At 34.7% G+C, this 17,615-nt stretch overlaps 8 protein-coding genes across 8 annotated transcripts; 2 read left to right on the plus strand and 6 right to left on the minus strand.

Annotated features, from left to right (window-relative positions):
- Positions 1-9: 9 nt before the first annotated feature.
- HYPBUDRAFT_90183 (uncharacterized protein) lies at positions 10-750 on the minus strand (the record flags this gene model as incomplete). Its single annotated transcript, XM_020223859.1, has 1 exon — positions 10-750. A coding segment is annotated over one exon (741 nt), but the record flags the coding sequence as incomplete, so codon positions are not given.
- A 2,184-nt stretch (positions 751-2,934) lies between these two features.
- On the minus strand, positions 2,935-3,375 carry HYPBUDRAFT_6098 (uncharacterized protein; the record flags this gene model as incomplete). Its single annotated transcript, XM_020223547.1, has 1 exon — positions 2,935-3,375. The coding sequence occupies one exon, from the start codon at positions 3,373-3,375 to the stop codon at positions 2,935-2,937; it is 441 nt and encodes a 146-aa protein (XP_020075839.1).
- A 1,914-nt stretch (positions 3,376-5,289) lies between these two features.
- On the minus strand, positions 5,290-6,291 carry HYPBUDRAFT_110280 (SDR family oxidoreductase; the record flags this gene model as incomplete). The annotated part of the gene is made up of 1 exon (XM_020218756.1): positions 5,290-6,291. The coding sequence occupies one exon, from the start codon at positions 6,289-6,291 to the stop codon at positions 5,290-5,292; it is 1,002 nt and encodes a 333-aa protein (XP_020075840.1).
- Positions 6,292-8,249: 1,958 nt separating this feature from the next.
- Positions 8,250-8,633, plus strand: HYPBUDRAFT_109055 (uncharacterized protein; the record flags this gene model as incomplete). Its single annotated transcript, XM_020218676.1, has 1 exon — positions 8,250-8,633. A coding segment is annotated over one exon (384 nt), but the record flags the coding sequence as incomplete, so codon positions are not given.
- Positions 8,634-9,072: 439 nt separating this feature from the next.
- HYPBUDRAFT_240590 (L domain-like protein) lies at positions 9,073-10,936 on the minus strand (the record flags this gene model as incomplete). Its single annotated transcript, XM_020223262.1, has 1 exon — positions 9,073-10,936. Exon 1 carries the CDS (start codon positions 10,849-10,851, stop codon positions 9,073-9,075), a length of 1,779 nt encoding a protein of 592 aa, XP_020075842.1. The 5' UTR covers positions 10,852-10,936.
- A 434-nt stretch (positions 10,937-11,370) lies between these two features.
- AFP99 (Afp99p) lies at positions 11,371-12,774 on the minus strand (the record flags this gene model as incomplete). Its single annotated transcript, XM_020219691.1, has 1 exon — positions 11,371-12,774. The coding sequence occupies one exon, from the start codon at positions 12,772-12,774 to the stop codon at positions 11,371-11,373; it is 1,404 nt and encodes a 467-aa protein (XP_020075843.1).
- Positions 12,775-14,269: 1,495 nt separating this feature from the next.
- HYPBUDRAFT_161712 (MFS general substrate transporter) lies at positions 14,270-15,941 on the plus strand (the record flags this gene model as incomplete). Its single annotated transcript, XM_020222540.1, has 2 exons — positions 14,270-15,206; positions 15,269-15,941. Exons 1-2 carry the CDS (start codon positions 14,341-14,343, stop codon positions 15,939-15,941), a joined length of 1,539 nt encoding a protein of 512 aa, XP_020075844.1. The 5' UTR covers positions 14,270-14,340.
- A 227-nt stretch (positions 15,942-16,168) lies between these two features.
- Positions 16,169-17,035, minus strand: HYPBUDRAFT_11421 (uncharacterized protein; the record flags this gene model as incomplete). Its single annotated transcript, XM_020219028.1, has 1 exon — positions 16,169-17,035. One exon carries the CDS (start codon positions 17,033-17,035, stop codon positions 16,169-16,171), a length of 867 nt encoding a protein of 288 aa, XP_020075845.1.
- Between the last annotated feature and the right edge of the window lie 580 nt (positions 17,036-17,615).

Genomic DNA, 17,615 nt, shown 5'->3' on the forward strand with positions numbered 1-17,615 from the left:
GTCTTTTAATCCTTTTCTTAAACAAGTTTCACCACCAATCATATTAGTTGTATCTGATAGCATAAGAACACAGACAAGTGGCTGGGAGTCATAGTGCCAACCAACAACAGCCGGAATATCTTCACCATTACTTACACCACTCAAAGATTGTTCCCTAGCGAATCTGATTCTTTCTTCTGCAGCCTGTTCTTCGCTTTTCATTGAAAGATTCACAATTGCAATTTCATAGTCATAAATTATTTCTAATTCAACTCCTGCCATTTTATTAATCAAATCTATGGTCAAAGGATGGTTCCAAGCACTATGGATAAAGGGACAATTAATAGTATCCATATCCTTAACGTACCCTCTTAAGTTGGCATCCAATCCACTTGTTGAGCTATATGAGTATCTTGTATATTTCAAGAAGATATCTCGATTCAAAAATTCTTGCCTCATTAATGAAATAGCTTCATCAGTGAAAAGAGGGAAAGGATCTGTTACACCAAGATCAGTAATTTGGTCAGGGTGAGATCTTCTTAACTCTTCCATAGATATCTTTCTAGTGGAATGGAATTTCTCCTTGTCTTTCCCATCAGCATAATATTTCAAATGCTTATAAGGATCAAATTTTGTTTCCACGGTTTTGACTCCACTTTTTTCAATAATCTTGTCATATATTGACTTTAAATTGGAGTCATAAACGGATTCTGGAATAACTTTATCGATACGATTATCTTGAATACTTCTTAAAAGATCTGGAGTAGCCATTACTTATTGATTACTATTTTGTCGTTGTTTGTTACTATACATGCCTTAGAATGTCTTTACTATTTATATTACTTCTAGTCTTATCTTAAGGGTCACCATCCCTTAATAAAAAGACAATAAGTTCCAAACCAGAAAGAGAACATTTAGCGATTGACTTCCTTATTGCGCTTAGTTGCCAATTTCCTGTTTAGAAAAGCACAATTCCTTATCTGATAATTGTCAAAAATGAAAAAATGATTATCGAGCTTATCAATTCCGATACCTAAACTCACAGAGCCTACTTAAAGCTTTGTAAACAAAGTATAAACTAGCGACAAGTAATAAGGCCCTATTGATTACTGTAATATATAATACTTTATCACCGATATTTGGGAGAACTAATTCGGTAAAGGCATCATTTTCCAGCTTCAAAATGATCCTAATCACCAAAACAGCATGATAAGAGTCTCAAATAATTCGCAATTTTGTATATATGGTTAACTAAGTAGCTGCAACCATGTAAAGTCACTTCCACATAGAACGATCTAATAAACTAACTTTTTATCTTTTAAAATATTTTCATTAGTATATATCTGAATATTGTTGAATGTTGAAAATTAATCAGTGAAGTGATTAATACGAAATTGGTATTAAGTATCAAGTCATAGGTACTATCAATCATGAATCTACGCGTACTTATCAATACTAAGCAGCGCCTCCCACTGCTGGACATCTATGTTATAAATCATAAATGTAATGTAAAGAATTATGCAGTAACTTGTAAAACGATTTAATCTACATAGGTTTTAGTTATCGCTTAGTATGAAAAGAGTTACCCTTTAGGAGAATAAATAACCTCAATATACCTGGTTCCTGGGATCTTGGAAAGTAACAAAGGGCTTATCAATGCAAGGAGTATCAGTGAACGATTTAGTACACAAGATCTTAACACCTACCAACCATGGAGTCATTAACTTACGAAGAGTGGGATCCTTCTCCGGACTATTCAAAGTATATATGTTCGATACGAGAGTGAAACTTTACTGCACACTTTCACTTTTACTACAGACATAAAGGTTTTGTCAAGCTTCTATTAGGAAATAGGCACTTCAGAACTATCTTTATTTCAGAGCACGCCCACTTCGACTAAAACAACATTACCTATTAAAGGTTGTTCTTGCGAAAAGAGATTTCAGGTATTTCTGTGGTATTAAGTTACCCTATTTGCAGCCACGATGACCACATACAAGTCTTAGAGGGATGATATTTGGTGAAGGAAATAGAAGCGATAAACAAAGTTTCCCAATAACCTTCAATACTTTTCGGATACAAATTAAACCTTCTCTGACTTATCAAATTTGATATAAAAACTTATTTAAACAAAATTATGATTACAGACTTACAAAAATGACTTTTTTTATTTGCATCAAACACACAATCTACTCATTTGAACTATTTTTAGTTCCCCTGGTTAGTCTATTCATGCTCTGTTTCTCTATCCATCTCCCAAAATACTATTCTTTCGCTACGCTTTTTTTTTTTTTTTTTTTTTTTTTTGACAATCTACTAACTCCTATTTTCTTTTATGTACCCTTTCATCTACGTCTTTTACTCGATTTCAAAATTCCCTGCCAAGTCAATAGTATCTTTATCAACAATTTTGTATTTTTGTATTTTTTGCATTTCTCACTCGATTAATACAATTAATTTTGCATAATTTTGCACCCAAATCTCAATAAAATCGCAAAATGCTGTTTTTCACACTTTCTAATGTTTAAGTCTTCATCATTACCATCCGTGCATGTTTGATCTTTCTTACAGCTACTTATTAAAATTGTTATTGTGGTTGTATTAAATAAGGTTTTAACTTTTTTAAATTTGGAGTGAAAAACTTCAGATGTAAAGTAATCAGATTAAATTTATTTGATCTCAAAGCTGAATAAATTAACAGGATCAATTAGGAAAAGAATACGTAAAAAAAGAGAATTGTCACTATATTATAGAGAAGATTCTAAAATATTTTATGTGCAGAGATTTCCTTTTAATCCAAATTTGATACCAATAATAAATGTACTCTTTAAGTCAGAACAAACAGCCTATAGTATCGTGGTGAGATCAAAGTACAGTTTTATGTTGAATGGAAAATAACAATGAAATTAGAAGTAAAAAACTAAATAAAGAGACTAGTTAAATTCAGAAGAACAATCATACTTCTTGTTGGTTGGCCATAACTAATTGAATATCGATACCCTCATAACATTTCTCTTCTGAAAAAATTAAGACATGTCCGATTCCCTCAACGGGGCAAGCTTGCCATTTAGCATTACCCTGATAAAGTACTTTATCATTTTTATGAGAAAAGCCTTCAGTTGGACTTTGAGAACCTTGTGCGCTTCCAAGGTATTGCCAGTCTGGGTCAATACGAGCACCAGCACCATCCTGGTCAACTAAAGTAGAACCTTTGAAAGTGAACGATAAGTCATCACCTTCGTCCCCACCAACGGAGAAAGCAAAAAGATGGGAATCAGCCTTCTTTATAGCAACACCGTCCAAAGCAGTGCCCGAGGCACCGGCTTTAAGATCAAATTTGAGATCAGCAACAGCAGCAGCAGCAAAAGTTAAGATAGTTAAAGCTGAGAATTTCATTTTTGGATTTATTAGTTTTATTGATTGATACTAAATGTTGATTATAAAACTTTTTTCAAATTGTGCAATCAGGCACTCTTATATTCTCCAAAATTACAATTAGTTACTGTCTGAACTCGATTGAATTGTAAAGACTGTCTTCAAAATCATAAGGAATTCAGATTTGAATAAAAATAGATTCGTAATTGTTTAACAATAAACCGATTCAATGGATTGATCGAAGATGTACGGCTTCAACCTACAACTCTTGGCCAAATGAACAAACGTAAAGTTATACTTTAATAATTCGAAATGTCCCTTCAGAACAAAAAACTGAAATGTCTCCCCAAAGCTTAAAATACACAGTGAATATACCTCCACTAAGCACCTAATACAGATGAAGATCGAGGGGCCTAATCCAATGTTCCAAAGGAACTGCGTCCAAAAGCAGTAAAACTTAAATCTTGAGTCTTACGATGACATTGATTAAAAATACGTTATATCCTATAAATAACAATATGAGCATCTCGCGTATGTCAGCATAGATATAGAAGGTTTTACATAAGCTTTCAAGATGAAATTATCTTAATTCTAGGAGTTGTTAGTTGTTAAACGATGGTTATGAGTAGGTATTGGAATGAATCAATGTAACCCAAGTGAAGTGAAACGTCCATAAAAGAAGCTTTTGATGTAACTCACGTACAATACCCATAAAATAAGTTTAGAGATTATAGAAAGTAGCTTCTCCTCCTTAGGATGGTCTTGCATCTTGTGACAACGTTCAACGAATGAAATTCCAGCTAGGCTAACTATATAAATTCCTTTGCAATTCTTCTAATTGATATATCTTGTAAAAATGTATGATGAGAACCCTCGAATAGCCTGATGGTCGTCGCTGGACGATATCACGATGCCTATGAGACATGAAAGGCCCTCATCTAGTTTGGCAAAGGGTTTTCTGAAAGCTGTACAAATAAACGAATGTTGCACTAGAGAAATAGTCTTTGTTAATAAACTTTAAAATTTTGGGTTGTTATAGGTAACTAAGCTAAGTGAAGCCTTTCAACAAGACAATTTCAGAAATCCGAAGCGAAAGTAATTCATAAATGCCCTTCACTTCGTGTTGTGTAAGTAGATTCATTACTAGAAAGGATCTGCACAGAGAAGCTTTGATGATATCTGGATATCTAAAGCAGTTGAAGCTTTTAATCTTTTTAAACCTTTCATTGACATTTAGCAGCTCGATTTTAGTACCTTTTCATCCATCTTCAACTCGATATATAGATCTCTGGGATGTTAATTCTCTTAGACCTGGCTTGTATAAAATAAATATTTAGCGAGGATCTCTGTTTGACCACCCTGTTGGTGTTAAAACCCTAAAGTTTCAGGATTTAGCTCTATTTAGAATATTAAATTGATTCTTTTCACTTTGTCCTCGAAAAGAAAAAAAAAATTGAATGATATATCTAGCAGCCAAAAAAATATCTTATTTTAATAAAATTGCAGAGTATCTACATAGTAATCTATTCTGCTATAAATGTTACTATTAAAAAATCACTTAAGATATTATTACCATGATCATATATCCATCACTTGTTCGAAATCTTCACCTCTTTTGGAAGAATCGTCTCGATGGGAACGTAAGACTTTTTCACGTAATTGAATAGCGACAACGTTGCACTCGTCCAGTATTCTTATAAATTATCTACTCATAAGGTTGTAGCAGCTGGAGGTGGTCAATCTGCTAGACCGCCATCGCCCCTTTCAATCAGTTATAAAGGACTCTTATTCGATCTTCATGTTTGGGCAACATTGTTACAAGTCAGATACAGTCAAATTTCGTTAATTAAATATATTATAAAACAATTATATATCACTATAACGTATTAAGTCTCTGTAGAAATCAGAGAGCACCTTTTAAAAGTTGAAGCATGTTTATTTATTGGCATCGATGATTTGTTTGAGGGTATCTACAGTGGTACCTTCCAAATCAATAAAATCGAAGCCTAAAATCTTTCTGGTTTTTTCGTTGTCAACTTTAACACCGACTGGATCACCTTGGCCCGGTTTACCGACTGGTAAATTGTGGGCATATTCGGGGAATTTGGAGTGTAAGATATCTAATAATTGTTGAGAGTAGAATCTATTTTCAGTTAAAAGCAATCTTTCTTCTTTAGCTTCGTCAGATTCAAACGCAACAAGGTGTGCCTTAGCCACATCCCTAACGTCAATGTAAACTCCTTTATAGAAAGGAACGGAGTCGGTTTTGTTTAATTTCAATAAACCATTAATTATCTCAGCAGATGTGTTTAATGTACCACTAACATCTTCGTCAAAGGCTTGAGGACCGAAAACGTAACCTGGATTAACGGTACTAAGAATGAAGTTTGGCTTTTCGTTTTTATAGAAGTCCCAAGCGGCTTTCTCGGCGAATGCCTTGGAACCGTAGTATCCTGAAACAGGGTCTTGTAAAGCTTGCTCCCAAGTAATTCTATTCCAACTATCTTCAGTAATGACAAGAGAAGTATCGCCGTCGTCTTCAAGAGAACAGGTTGCAACATAAGAAGAAGTAATAACAACTCTTGTGATTTGAGGACCATGTTCTTTGATGGCCTTCAAAGCATTGACAGTACCTTCAATGGCAGGAACCAAAAGCTGCTTTTCAACATCAGTAACGTCGAAATGGAAAGGAGATGCTGTATGTAAGAATACAGTAACTTCAGGATGTTTTTTCAAAGCTTCATCAAAAGCACCTTCAATACTGATATCTGGAACAACTTCATACGTGAATTTTCCACCAAATTGTTTGGTTAATTTTTCACCTTTAGCCTCAGATCTAACTGAACCAACAACAGAATAACCTTTTTTGATAAGATCTTTAACAACATGTAAAGCAATGTAGCCAGTAGCACCCAGGACAAAAACAGTAGTAGACATTTTAATTTAATTTGATATTCAATAGTAATGAGAAAGAACAATAATCTTTTCAGCAGGAAAACAGAACTGTTATTTATACTAATCTACTCTATGATTTATAGCTTTGATCCATTGGGATTCAACCGAATGTTTTTTTGCAATCATTCACGGAGTTTCCGTTTACGGAATGCCGTGGAGTAAACGGCCGACTTCCTAATCGGGACTATATCCGGAGAGGTCTTTAATTAATAAATTGCAGAACTAAAAAGCTGCTAATGAAGGGTATAACTTAAAACCCAGCCCGATACATAGTCATTAATAATGGAGGTCTTACTAATACACCATTGCTCTCTCACTTCCAAGATTTTTAAATCTTTCACCCAACCTTGTTTTTTTTTTGCTTCAAGTGAAATGATTTTTCAATATGTGAAACATTTGTTGCAAATTCCTAGACTTTGAACCAATCATGAAATGCCACCTCTATCACCGTAAAAGCATTTTGCTCGGTTTTATGCTTACTCCTTCAACTTCAATCGTACACTAGGTCTTACGGTCCTGGCTTATAATAAGCATGGATGTCGTATTAACTAAGCTACATTTTAAATTAATCACCTTCGTTGTCTTCGATGCGAGCCAAAATGGTGATTTGAGGAAACCATAAGTACATTTGGGATCAATTGTTTTATAACTGTCAGCAATAATCTACATGTCAGACTTTTCTGAACTAGCTCTTCAATCAACTTCCAATCACAACTTGCTTCTGCTGCTTTCGGTCAGCAGATGTGTCCATGCCCTTCTCCAGTTATGATGTAATTCTCTTTTGACAGATCTGCTCATCTCATCGATTATGCACAGAAGCCCCATCTGAGCTCCTTTTTTTTTTGTTTTGTTAGCAAAAACGCCTAACAAAAATGAATTAAATTTAGAAACATCAACAAAAAAGAAAAAAATATGTCAAGGGAGATAAAATTTAAACAATTGAGTGCTTCGGGAAGGTTGTGAGGCAAACTTCTACCGATTCCTAAGAATACGACCTCGTAATGAGCTGATGGCTCAATTCAACAAAGAAGAGGACGATTATGTAGTACAATTGGGTCAAATTCTGCCGAAGGTCTCTATTTTAGGAGTATTGTCCCGGTAAAAACGGTCATTTAAGAATTATTTGCTGATGTTTTCTGGGGAAGTTGACTTTGAGTTACAGTGATGACATTTTTCCTGATGCTATTTATACCGTTATTTGTAGTTAGTGTTGTTGTTTATCCACGTTCTTGTGGTTCATTCTTTAAATAGTCTTGAATGGAAAAATGTCCCTTAGTAAGCCCTCCATATACGTACAGGTCTGCAAAATTGAATCAATATAAATTGCCCATCGATTCCAGCATTTCTCAATTAGTTTTATATTTCTACATCATTACAAATTATATAACTCAATCAAATAACTTACAAAAATGCAATTCTCCACTGTTTTCTCTATTTCTACCTTAATTGCCATTGCTGCTGCTGCTAAATCTTTTGGTGCTGTTTCAACCCATTCTGGTTCTGACTACCAATATGCTGCTGTTACTAATAATGGTAAATCGATCACTCTTAATAAAGGTTATAAGATTGAATTCGTATTAAACGATGATAAATCTTTGGTTGATTCTCAAACTAAAAAATACATTTCTTTAGATTCAAATAAAAACCTTGTTGAAAGTGATGAAGCCGATAAAAAATTCGCCCTTACTACTTCTGGTGATCTTTCTTTCCTTACTTATGATGACAAACAACAATTCAGTGTTAACACCAAATCTAAAGACTTAAACATTGCTACTAGTTCTGACAACCTTGGTGTTGGTATCTTAGCTGCCGGTCCTAAAGATGTTGATAACCTTTATCCATCTACTTCCACCACCACTACTAAAGATGCTAAAAAAGATACTAAAACTACTAAAGCTTCTGAACCAACTTTCGCTCTTGATGAAAAAAATGAATACCAATTCGGTGTTGTTTCAATTCACTCTGGTTCTAAATTCCAATACGCTGCCATCAAAAAAGTTGATTCTCATCCTCATGTCTTCTCCGTTGGTGGTGATGAAGGTAAAGACGTCACTTTTACCTTAAGATCTGACGGTACTTTATACGATCAAGATCAAAAAGGAATCTACGTTGACCCAAAAACTGGTGAATTAGGTAACGTTGCTCCTTTCGGTCGTCAAGCTCCCTCTAAAGGCTTCAAGATTGTCAATGGTCACTTAACCTACGAAGGTAAAGATAACTGGTCCGCCTGTCCATCTGGTGATAACAAATTCTCCTTGGCTAACAACGGCTGTACTGGTGGTACTGGTATTGCTTTAGAAGTTGTTAACGAAAGTACTCTTTAATTTTGTTACTGTCCTGTCATTAACTCTTCATTTCTTTCGTTATTTTTTGGTTTAGTTTATCTTTATCGTTCTTATTCGGTTACGCATTCCCTTATTTATAATATTTCTAATGATTTCCTTTCTATAGTCAATTGCAATTTTTCGTTTATTCAATATTTGTAGAATGTCCATTTATTTAAGGCATTAGTTTGGTATTTGTGCCTATTCCCACAGCTAAGCGAGGCTTATTTTTTTGGTTGCAAAAATAATTTGCAAACGAACCTAACAAAGAGAATTCAAGGATAAAATAGACATTTAGAGAACTTTTGACTTTGCAAAAAACCACCGAGTAGTTAGAAATACTACCTCGATTATTCACTATCATTAAAGATTGATAGATAGAATTAATGACCTACAGTGAAGCTCATTTATTATCAATGAAAAATTTCTTACCATACTCTTAAGTTTTCTTATTATCAAAACGCTGAATACGCCTCTTTGAATATTTTAATCCGGATATGATTCTATCATTAAAATTTGAATCATGGTGCTCCAAATGTTCTATCTTGGTCTTACATAAACAAAGTTCTCTTAAGTTTGGTGTGAAGAACTTTGAATGCAAAGGAACCAGGTTGAGCATATAATTGAAACTCAAATCCAACTTGGAAAGATTAGGGGGCACACAAACCAAATAATTAATATACATTAACGATCCTCTTAAAGTAATTGATTTTAACTTTGAATACTTCTTGTTCCGATTTTCCGCAAAAATTGAACAATCAGGCCTAAGTATTGTCAAGGAAGTACGTGATAAATCTAAGAAAGCTAAGTTGTCTGGAGGATACCAGGATCGTAGTGATAATATTGGATTATGTGATAAATCAAGAGATTCCAAATAAACTAATTTGCTCCAGGTAATATTTTCAGCTTCGTACGCTCTTAGATCCTTGATTTCGTTGTAATACAAGCTTAGCGTTTTCAAGAATGGTGGTAGTTCTATGACATTTAAGCATTTAATTTTGCATCTTCCCATATTAAGTTTTGTCAAATACTTTGGAAACTTAATTGTTTCTGTAGTTTCCCGAAAAATGTCAAAATCAAGGAATTTGTAACCACTCAAATTAAGTTGATCCAAGTTTTGAGGCATATAATTCAAGAAACTTAAAGATGAAAATCCATTTCCACTTAAATCAAGCACACGGAGTTTTTCTGGCCAACTCATTGAATTAAGTTGCATTAGTTTACTATCATTAATTGAACATTTGGTAAGTTTGATTTTTTCCAATAAAGGCGGCCATAAACGAGTAGAATCAAAATTGTAATTTTCTGGTCCAAGTTCTACCTCTACTTGATATAGATCCAAGTTCTTTAGGGTTTGAGGAAGATTTTTAACACTTATAATGTAAGTGAATCGTTCCAACCAAAATCGCTGAATAGACAAGGTCTTCAACCCTGAAGGAATGATTTCAAGAGGAAAGTTCTCCAAAACTGGATGATCAAGATCACCATCAGTGGGTCTAGACACCTCCAGGTCGCTGATGACTATATGCTCAACTGAGTCTGGTATCTTCAAAGTTGAAAAATCTACTTCATAACATCCACAAAGCTGGAATGTCTTCAAACTGGATGGAAACTTAATGTTTGACCAGTCCTTCAACTTTGGCTCTCCGGTTCTGAATAAACTTAACTTCTTCCATTCTAAAAGAACACCATTTTCCATTTGACTTAAACATTTGTTAAAACTGCCAAAAATGACTCCATAGACATTTTCCACCTTATTAACCATGACTTCCAAGTCTTCATTTACCTCATCCATTTCGAGAATAAGTTGGTCAACTTTGCTAGAAAATCGGGTGATATATCTCTTGAAAAAGGGATTTGACAAAATACTTGTAGATGTTTCATCTAGTAGCTTTAATCTTGGTGGGTTAATATCTTGGTTCAAATCTAAAAAACTTTGAATTTCGGCTGAAATTATAAAGTTCCAATTACTTGATTGTTTCAGCCACCAGTATACCCTGCTAGGGTAACTATCCCAGTAATAGTCATGTGGACTTAAACAAAAGTCCATTCGGCCCTGGAAGTATCTACCAATTACTTCTTTCCGGGAGTTTGAACTCTTAAGATATAGAAAGCTCTTCAATACATCTTTTCCAGGTAGGTATCCGTAAATATCAACTACTATGTCAGCTGGTAGCTTCGGAAATTGATTTGTCAAAAACCCTTCTTCAAATGGCATAATAATTAATTACCACAGTCAATAGCTTCATCTAAAGACTGTACTCAATTTATTATTTATGAGGATAGGAATTACATCTCAATGCATTTAGCGTCTCCCTAAAATTCTTTTTGTTCTGTTTAATTTTATCAACAATCATTTCTCCCAGTTTACTAAATAAGTAGAATGCTGGTAAGTAACATACTTTTTTTTTTCCTGTCCATCATCAGCGTAGTATATGACCATATATTCTGACTCCCCCAAAAAGTAAGGTCGTTGCTTATAAGATACTTGTTGTGATAGTTGTTATCGGTGGGTCCCATAGAGTTGATGACAGGCGTGAGATATCAAACATAAGTTGGGATGTTACATACAAACATTAGAAATATAGAAGATTCAATCATTAAATAACTATGTATATATACATATGTAACTATAACGTTAATCAGACTTGGTTGCAAATTCTTACTTCATATTAGTAAAGATTCTCAACGGAATTTTTGAATTGTCTTACCGCTTTGGGATACTCCAAGCGACATACTAAATTTCAACTTCAGTTACAACCATGAGCCCTAATAAAGAATCAACAACACTTGTTGCAGCCAAAGAGGTGATTTCACTATTGGAGTCATATGGAGGTGAAACCTCTACGATATCACCACCAATCAAATTGATTCCTTCAAGAGAGTCTAAAAGTGTAAGCAATTCTCTGGTCAGTAAACCACCGATTTCCATTGTCCCAGTACCTGGAGCATAACTGGGGTCCAATACATCAATATCTACCGTGATGTAAACAGGTTTATCACCTACAATTGCCTTTAGTCTTTTTGATAATTCCTTGATACCAAAATTATCAATATCTCTAGCTGAAAATTTTTTAAAACCACAAAAAGCTTCATCATGATCTTGATCATAATTTGCATTAATATATGGAGCTCTTAAACCAACATGTGAGCAAGAACCTTTGGCAAGGTATCCTTGCTCTGCAGCATAATGTAAGAAAGTTCCATGATTCAATGACATGTAATCAGAAATACCTCCCCCTAATACTTTTGGATCCCAAGTATCAATATGACTATCAAAATGTAAGACCGCTATTTCTCCATATTTTTCATAAGCTGATTTCAAAGCCATTAAAGTAATGGTATGATCACCACCAAGAGTGATTATTTTAGGTATTTTTTTGGAATTCTTCTTGGATTTATGTTTATGAATTGACCTTTCACCTCTGTATAATTGATTCAAAGCAATTCTATTATCAAAGGGAGTCATGGGCACATCGCCACAGTCAATTATAGTGAAATTGCTTTTATATGGATCAATTTTTGAAAGCTTCGAATCTGGACCATTTCCTCTGACTGGAGTCAAACCTAAACCAAGTCTTCTTGAAGCAGAACGTATAGCCTCTGGTGACATTCTGGCACCAGGTCTGAATGAAGTACCGGTATCGAATGGACTGCCCACTATTGCAATATCAATGGTCTTATCATCATTGATTGGATTAAAGCAATCAAAATGTGGAGCTCTAGCAAAAGTCACAATGCCCCCAAATAAGTTAGGGTTATCATCAGTAATGTCAGAAGTATCATCAGGATGTGGTAACTTAAGTTTCAGCTGGTATTTCATGTAAGCTTCATGAGATTTACGACGCATCATTTGTTGAGTATCAATTGATTGCATAAAGTTAACGGTTTCCTGAAATGACATTGATTCCAATTGAGTTACATCGTACCCTGTATCTGGATACTTAAACTGTTTAACACCTTCCCTTAGCAATATTTCCTTATGCTTCTTCGACTCTTCTGATTCAACTAGTTCCCCATAAATGGAATCAATAAAGCTCTTTTCATCGTATTCCAACAATAAGGGTGCTTGACCATAATCAACTGAGGCACAATAAGAAAGTGTGAGTTTGGACACAATAGCTATTAATAAAAGTAACATCTTGTAGTCTGAATTATTTCAAGCCAATTCAAGTTATTCACCGTAGTTTATATAAACCCTACTTGATAGCGGAATTTATTATAACGGAATTTAATGAGTCTGTTCTCCGACGGAATTTCTGCACTAACAAATTTCACGCTAACAAATTCATGCTAACAGCTTTATTCTAACTACTTTTAAGCTAACAACTTTCACATTTGTTCATTCTTCACATGGTACGGCTTCTTCGACCGTCTTTAGCTAGCTTCATAAAAAGTGAATGTCTCTATGGTTCAGTTGGATCTTGCTTTGGGAATAAATTAAAAGAATTATGAGTATGAGTGGCCATTTTTGCATATACTCTCTAGTACATTTCCACAAATTAACTTAAGGATGAACTTCATTACATCGCTCACTTATACGTATTGGATTCACGATAAGCTTTGGTTGCAACCAAGAAGAGTATCAGCGTTAAGTTAACATCCGTACCTCTTATTCTCGCAGTGGTTTTGCAGCCTTTTTATAAAGAAGCCAACCGACTTCAGTGCAAGCATGAAAGGTTTGAAAACAGTTGAAATAGTTTTGTTTTATAAGGATTGACTTCAGAAAGAAAAGGATATAAGTTCTTTTTTTGTGGGTCCCCAAAAAGGTTTGGAAAACGGAAAGTCAAATCCATGAACAAATCCAAGAGGGCCCCAACGAGAGTTGTGATTTTTGCTCTGAAAAATAAGAAAACGCTGTTTTTCAAGCTTTGTCTTATTTAGTTCATGCTGCCCTCAGCTATGGGTTACTACAAGATAGAATAAAATTGCGAGCGAAAGCCACTGTTATGGGTGGCATATTTTATATTCAATTGAGAATATTCTATTGTTATGTGCATACCGTTGCCCTTGCCTTGAATAATAGGCTATCTTTAGCCGTCAACAATAGAAGATGGGCTCGCCTAAACCATATCAAATACTGTTCCACGGAAATCTGATGAAATAGGACTTTAGACCAGTAAGAGTTGTTGGAAAATAACAAAACTTTTTTGTAGGACCATTAGTAACATTTACAAATTAGAGACCACCAGAATACATGTCTAGTTAAGCCTTTTTGATTTGGATCTTATTAACGGTTTAGTAAAAGTTTATCAGCCGTACCCTCAAAACATTCAAACTTTGGCGAAATGAATACGGTATTTCCAGTAAACTTGAAATATTACAAATCTTTCAAGGTGTTAAGCTACATTTTCCAGACTCAGTTGTGGAAAGACACATTGATTACAAATGTCAAAATACAGTATAAAGTGAATAGCTCAACTCCAATTGTGAAAAAGCAGCAAATTCGCCATTAAAAAAATAAAATTCGCAATCAAAAATAAAATACACAATTGTGTTTTCACAACGTTTTGTTCATCAAATGCTTGAGTTTGGTTGATTCTTCACTCTTGATTGGCAAACAATAACATGTTCAATTAGTAATATGTAATGGTTAGCTGAGAGAAGTAATAATCTTAGTCTGGGGTATTAATAATCTTCAACTCATTTATAAGACCCTGTTGAAACTAGATTTTCGAAATTTTGCAATTATGTAAGTCTAAACGAAATGAGCTCAAATATTGAAGAAAAAGGAACCCCCGGTACTGTCCATTTGGTTGATATCGAAGGGACTTTGAATGTCGAGCACGAAAATGGGGATGATATTGTTCTTATTCCGCAACCAACGCTGAATCCTGACGATCCACTTCGTTGGAGTAAACGCAAAAAATACGCTATTGCAGTTTTATTGTTATGGACGGTTTTCGCTTTTGATATTTTAACTCTTGCTCTTTCACCAGTTCTATTGGTGATTCAAGAGGATACTGGAATTCCTCTTTCTGTTTTGAATAGTGGCCAAGGGGTTTTATACTTGTTTTTTGGTTATCAGAATCTTGTTTGGCAAGGATTGGGTCTTAATGATGGAAGAAGACCAGTTCTTTTAGTTTGTTTGTTAGGGTGTACTCTCTGTTCAGTTTGGGCTGGTAAGGCAAAAAGTGTTGGTGAATGGTATGCCAATAGAATTATCATTGGTTGTTTCTTTGGACCTGCCGAAACTTTAATTGAAGTTTGTATGTCTGACATTTTCTTTGCTCATGAAAGAGGTTCATGGATATCCTGGTATGTATATACCTTGTTCACTACACCATTTTTATCGGGTGTAGCAACTGGTTTCATTGCAGACCGTTATGGGTGGCAATGGATCCAATATATTGCTTCGATAATATCCGGAACTATTTTCATCATTTTATTCTTCTTCTTAGAAGAAACGTTTTATTATCGAGATCCTCAATTAGAATTGAGTAAACTTGATGATGTTAAAAGTACCAAAAGCCTCGAAAATGATAAAAAAGATAAAGTTGATGTAAATGTTGAAAACATTGATGATTCATCAGAAACTCAACATACAAGAAAAACATATCTTCGAAAACTTAAGTTTTGGGGTGCCCGTGATTCAAGACGTTGCAGTCCTTATGGATTCCCTTCTATCTTATTAGGTTTCCAAGTGTTTTCTTTGGTGGGTTAACTGCTGGTAATGTTGTTGCATGGTATACTATTGTTAACTCAACCATGTCTTCTGTCCTTTCTGCTGCTCCTTATAATTTTTCGGCAAACATAATTGGTGTGTTCTTCTTAAGTCCCGTAGTTGGTATAACTATAGGTACTTTTTTGGCTGGGAGCCTTGGAGATAAGTTTGCTATATATAAAGCTAGAAAAGGCGTTGGACTCAGAGAGCCTGAATCAAAATTATATTTTGCTATAATTCCTTTGTTGATTCATCCTTTCGGTTGTTTCTTATTTGGGATCGGTGCTGGACAAGGAATTCACTGGATTGGATTAGCTTTTGGAATGGCTATGATTTGCTCAACTTTCCCCATTGGCAGTACTATTGCAATTAATTATATTATTGATTCTTATAAAGAAGTTTCCGGTGATGGCCTTGTTACAATGATTATAATCAGAAATACAATTGGTTTTGGTTTTGGTTATGCAGTTACACCGTGGTTGCAAAATTCTGGAACCCAAAACTTATATGTTGAGATTGGATGTATTGGTGTAGCACTCTGGGCTACTAATTTCTTGATGATTATTTTTGGTAAAAAGTTCAGAAAAGACTCTTCTTCAACCTACTGGAATTTGGTCGAGAAGTACGGTTTCAAAACTCATTAATGACTTCTATTGTGATATCCCAATTCGATTTTTATTTTCCAAATGTTTTCTTCTCTCTTTCAATAGGGTAAGAATTTCTTCAAGCACTTACCCTTCTCTTTTCAAATAAATTGCTACTTGATGCAAAATTTCTCTAGAACTACGGATAATTCTAAAAAAAATCAATTCTTATTAATGTCATAAAGTAAAATATATAAATTATAATCAAAGAAAATAAATGAAACTCATTATAAGCCCTTGTTTTTAAGTAAAGTTTCCGACTCGGTAACAAACTTCTTAGAATATTCTGTGGTCATACCTTTAGAAGGGAAAAGGGCATTACCTTTGTTATCAAAAATACCTCCATTACGCTTTTCTAATTCGGGAGCAATCAAGATAGGACTAATCTTGTCTGCGTAGCCCTCTGGAGTTGGGGTAAACCATCCGATCAAAGACTCAATCATTGAAGATACCCAAGAGTTCTCACCCAATAAGTTATTTCTGATACCAGTTTTGACAAGTCCCGGGTTCAAGCCGTAAAAATGAACCCCTTGGTATTTATCAACACTGTCATAAATTAAAGCTTCATTACCAGCCACCGTGGTCATATGGGCCTGCCACATTGAATATTTCCCTTCCAGGTTCAAATCGTTGATATTACCTAATTGTTGATTACCAGGAAATCCCATGAGAAAAACTCTTGGGGCAAATCCAAGAGCACTAGTTTTTTTCAATTTTGGCACCAAAATACGAAGCATTACCAAACGGTTCAAATAACTAGTAGCCATATCACGTTCTAAGCCTTCTGCAGTTTCCTGTCTTGAATTAGCAGCAAAAATACCAGTAGTAAAGAGAAGAATATCGGTATTTGAAACATCTAGTTCATGAGCTGTTTTCTCGGACTCTTTGATACTACTAAGGTCTGCTTTGACAAACTTGATCTTAGTATCTTCGTCCTTAAAGGTTCTACCAACAACAGTTACATCAGCACCAGCAGCCAGTAAGGCACGGCTGATTGCCCTCCCAAGACCTCCAGTACCACCGACGATGAGCACGGACAATCTCAAATCAGAAAGCTTTTTAGGAATCCAGGTAAAACTCGAATCTTTGTTCATTGTTAAGCACAATTCAATTGAACGGTAGTAGGACTCGAAGAAATGAATTTATTTGAAAATTTAGGGAAAAGAGAAAGCAACTGTTCCTTTGAGATGCACGACAACTTAACGGGCAACGGAACTACTCTTATAGTTGCAACTCCGATGGCCACGGCTGCGAATATATACCTTGATAACAAGTATACGCACACCAGTCAGTTTTCACCCATCTCTAGCTGCAAGAAATGACAAGTTTGCTCTTATAATCTTTAAAAAATTTCAAAGTATTCAGTAGATAAACAAGGTTTAGTGATTTTCCTCAAGTCGAATAGATATTCTTAAAGGTATCCCACAACGTTAAAATACTTTGAAGAATTACTCAGTATTTTCAGAGTTTTTCAATCTTTGATTAAATGTTCTGGTTTTCCCCAAAAGGATTCAGGTTGTTAAACCCAATTTATCACTTTGGCAGGATTTTTCACAAAAATATGAAAAAAGGTAGAAACATCGTTAAACTCTTCGGTAGCCTACTGTTTTCCCTTTATTTACCCCCATCAAAGAGATTATCTCGTTTGAAAGGGTGGTCAAGCTCTTAAGGAGT

Source organism: Hyphopichia burtonii (genome assembly GCF_001661395.1).
Source record: "Hyphopichia burtonii NRRL Y-1933 unplaced genomic scaffold HYPBUscaffold_4, whole genome shotgun sequence".
Lineage (NCBI taxonomy): Eukaryota > Fungi > Ascomycota > Pichiomycetes > Serinales > Debaryomycetaceae > Hyphopichia > Hyphopichia burtonii.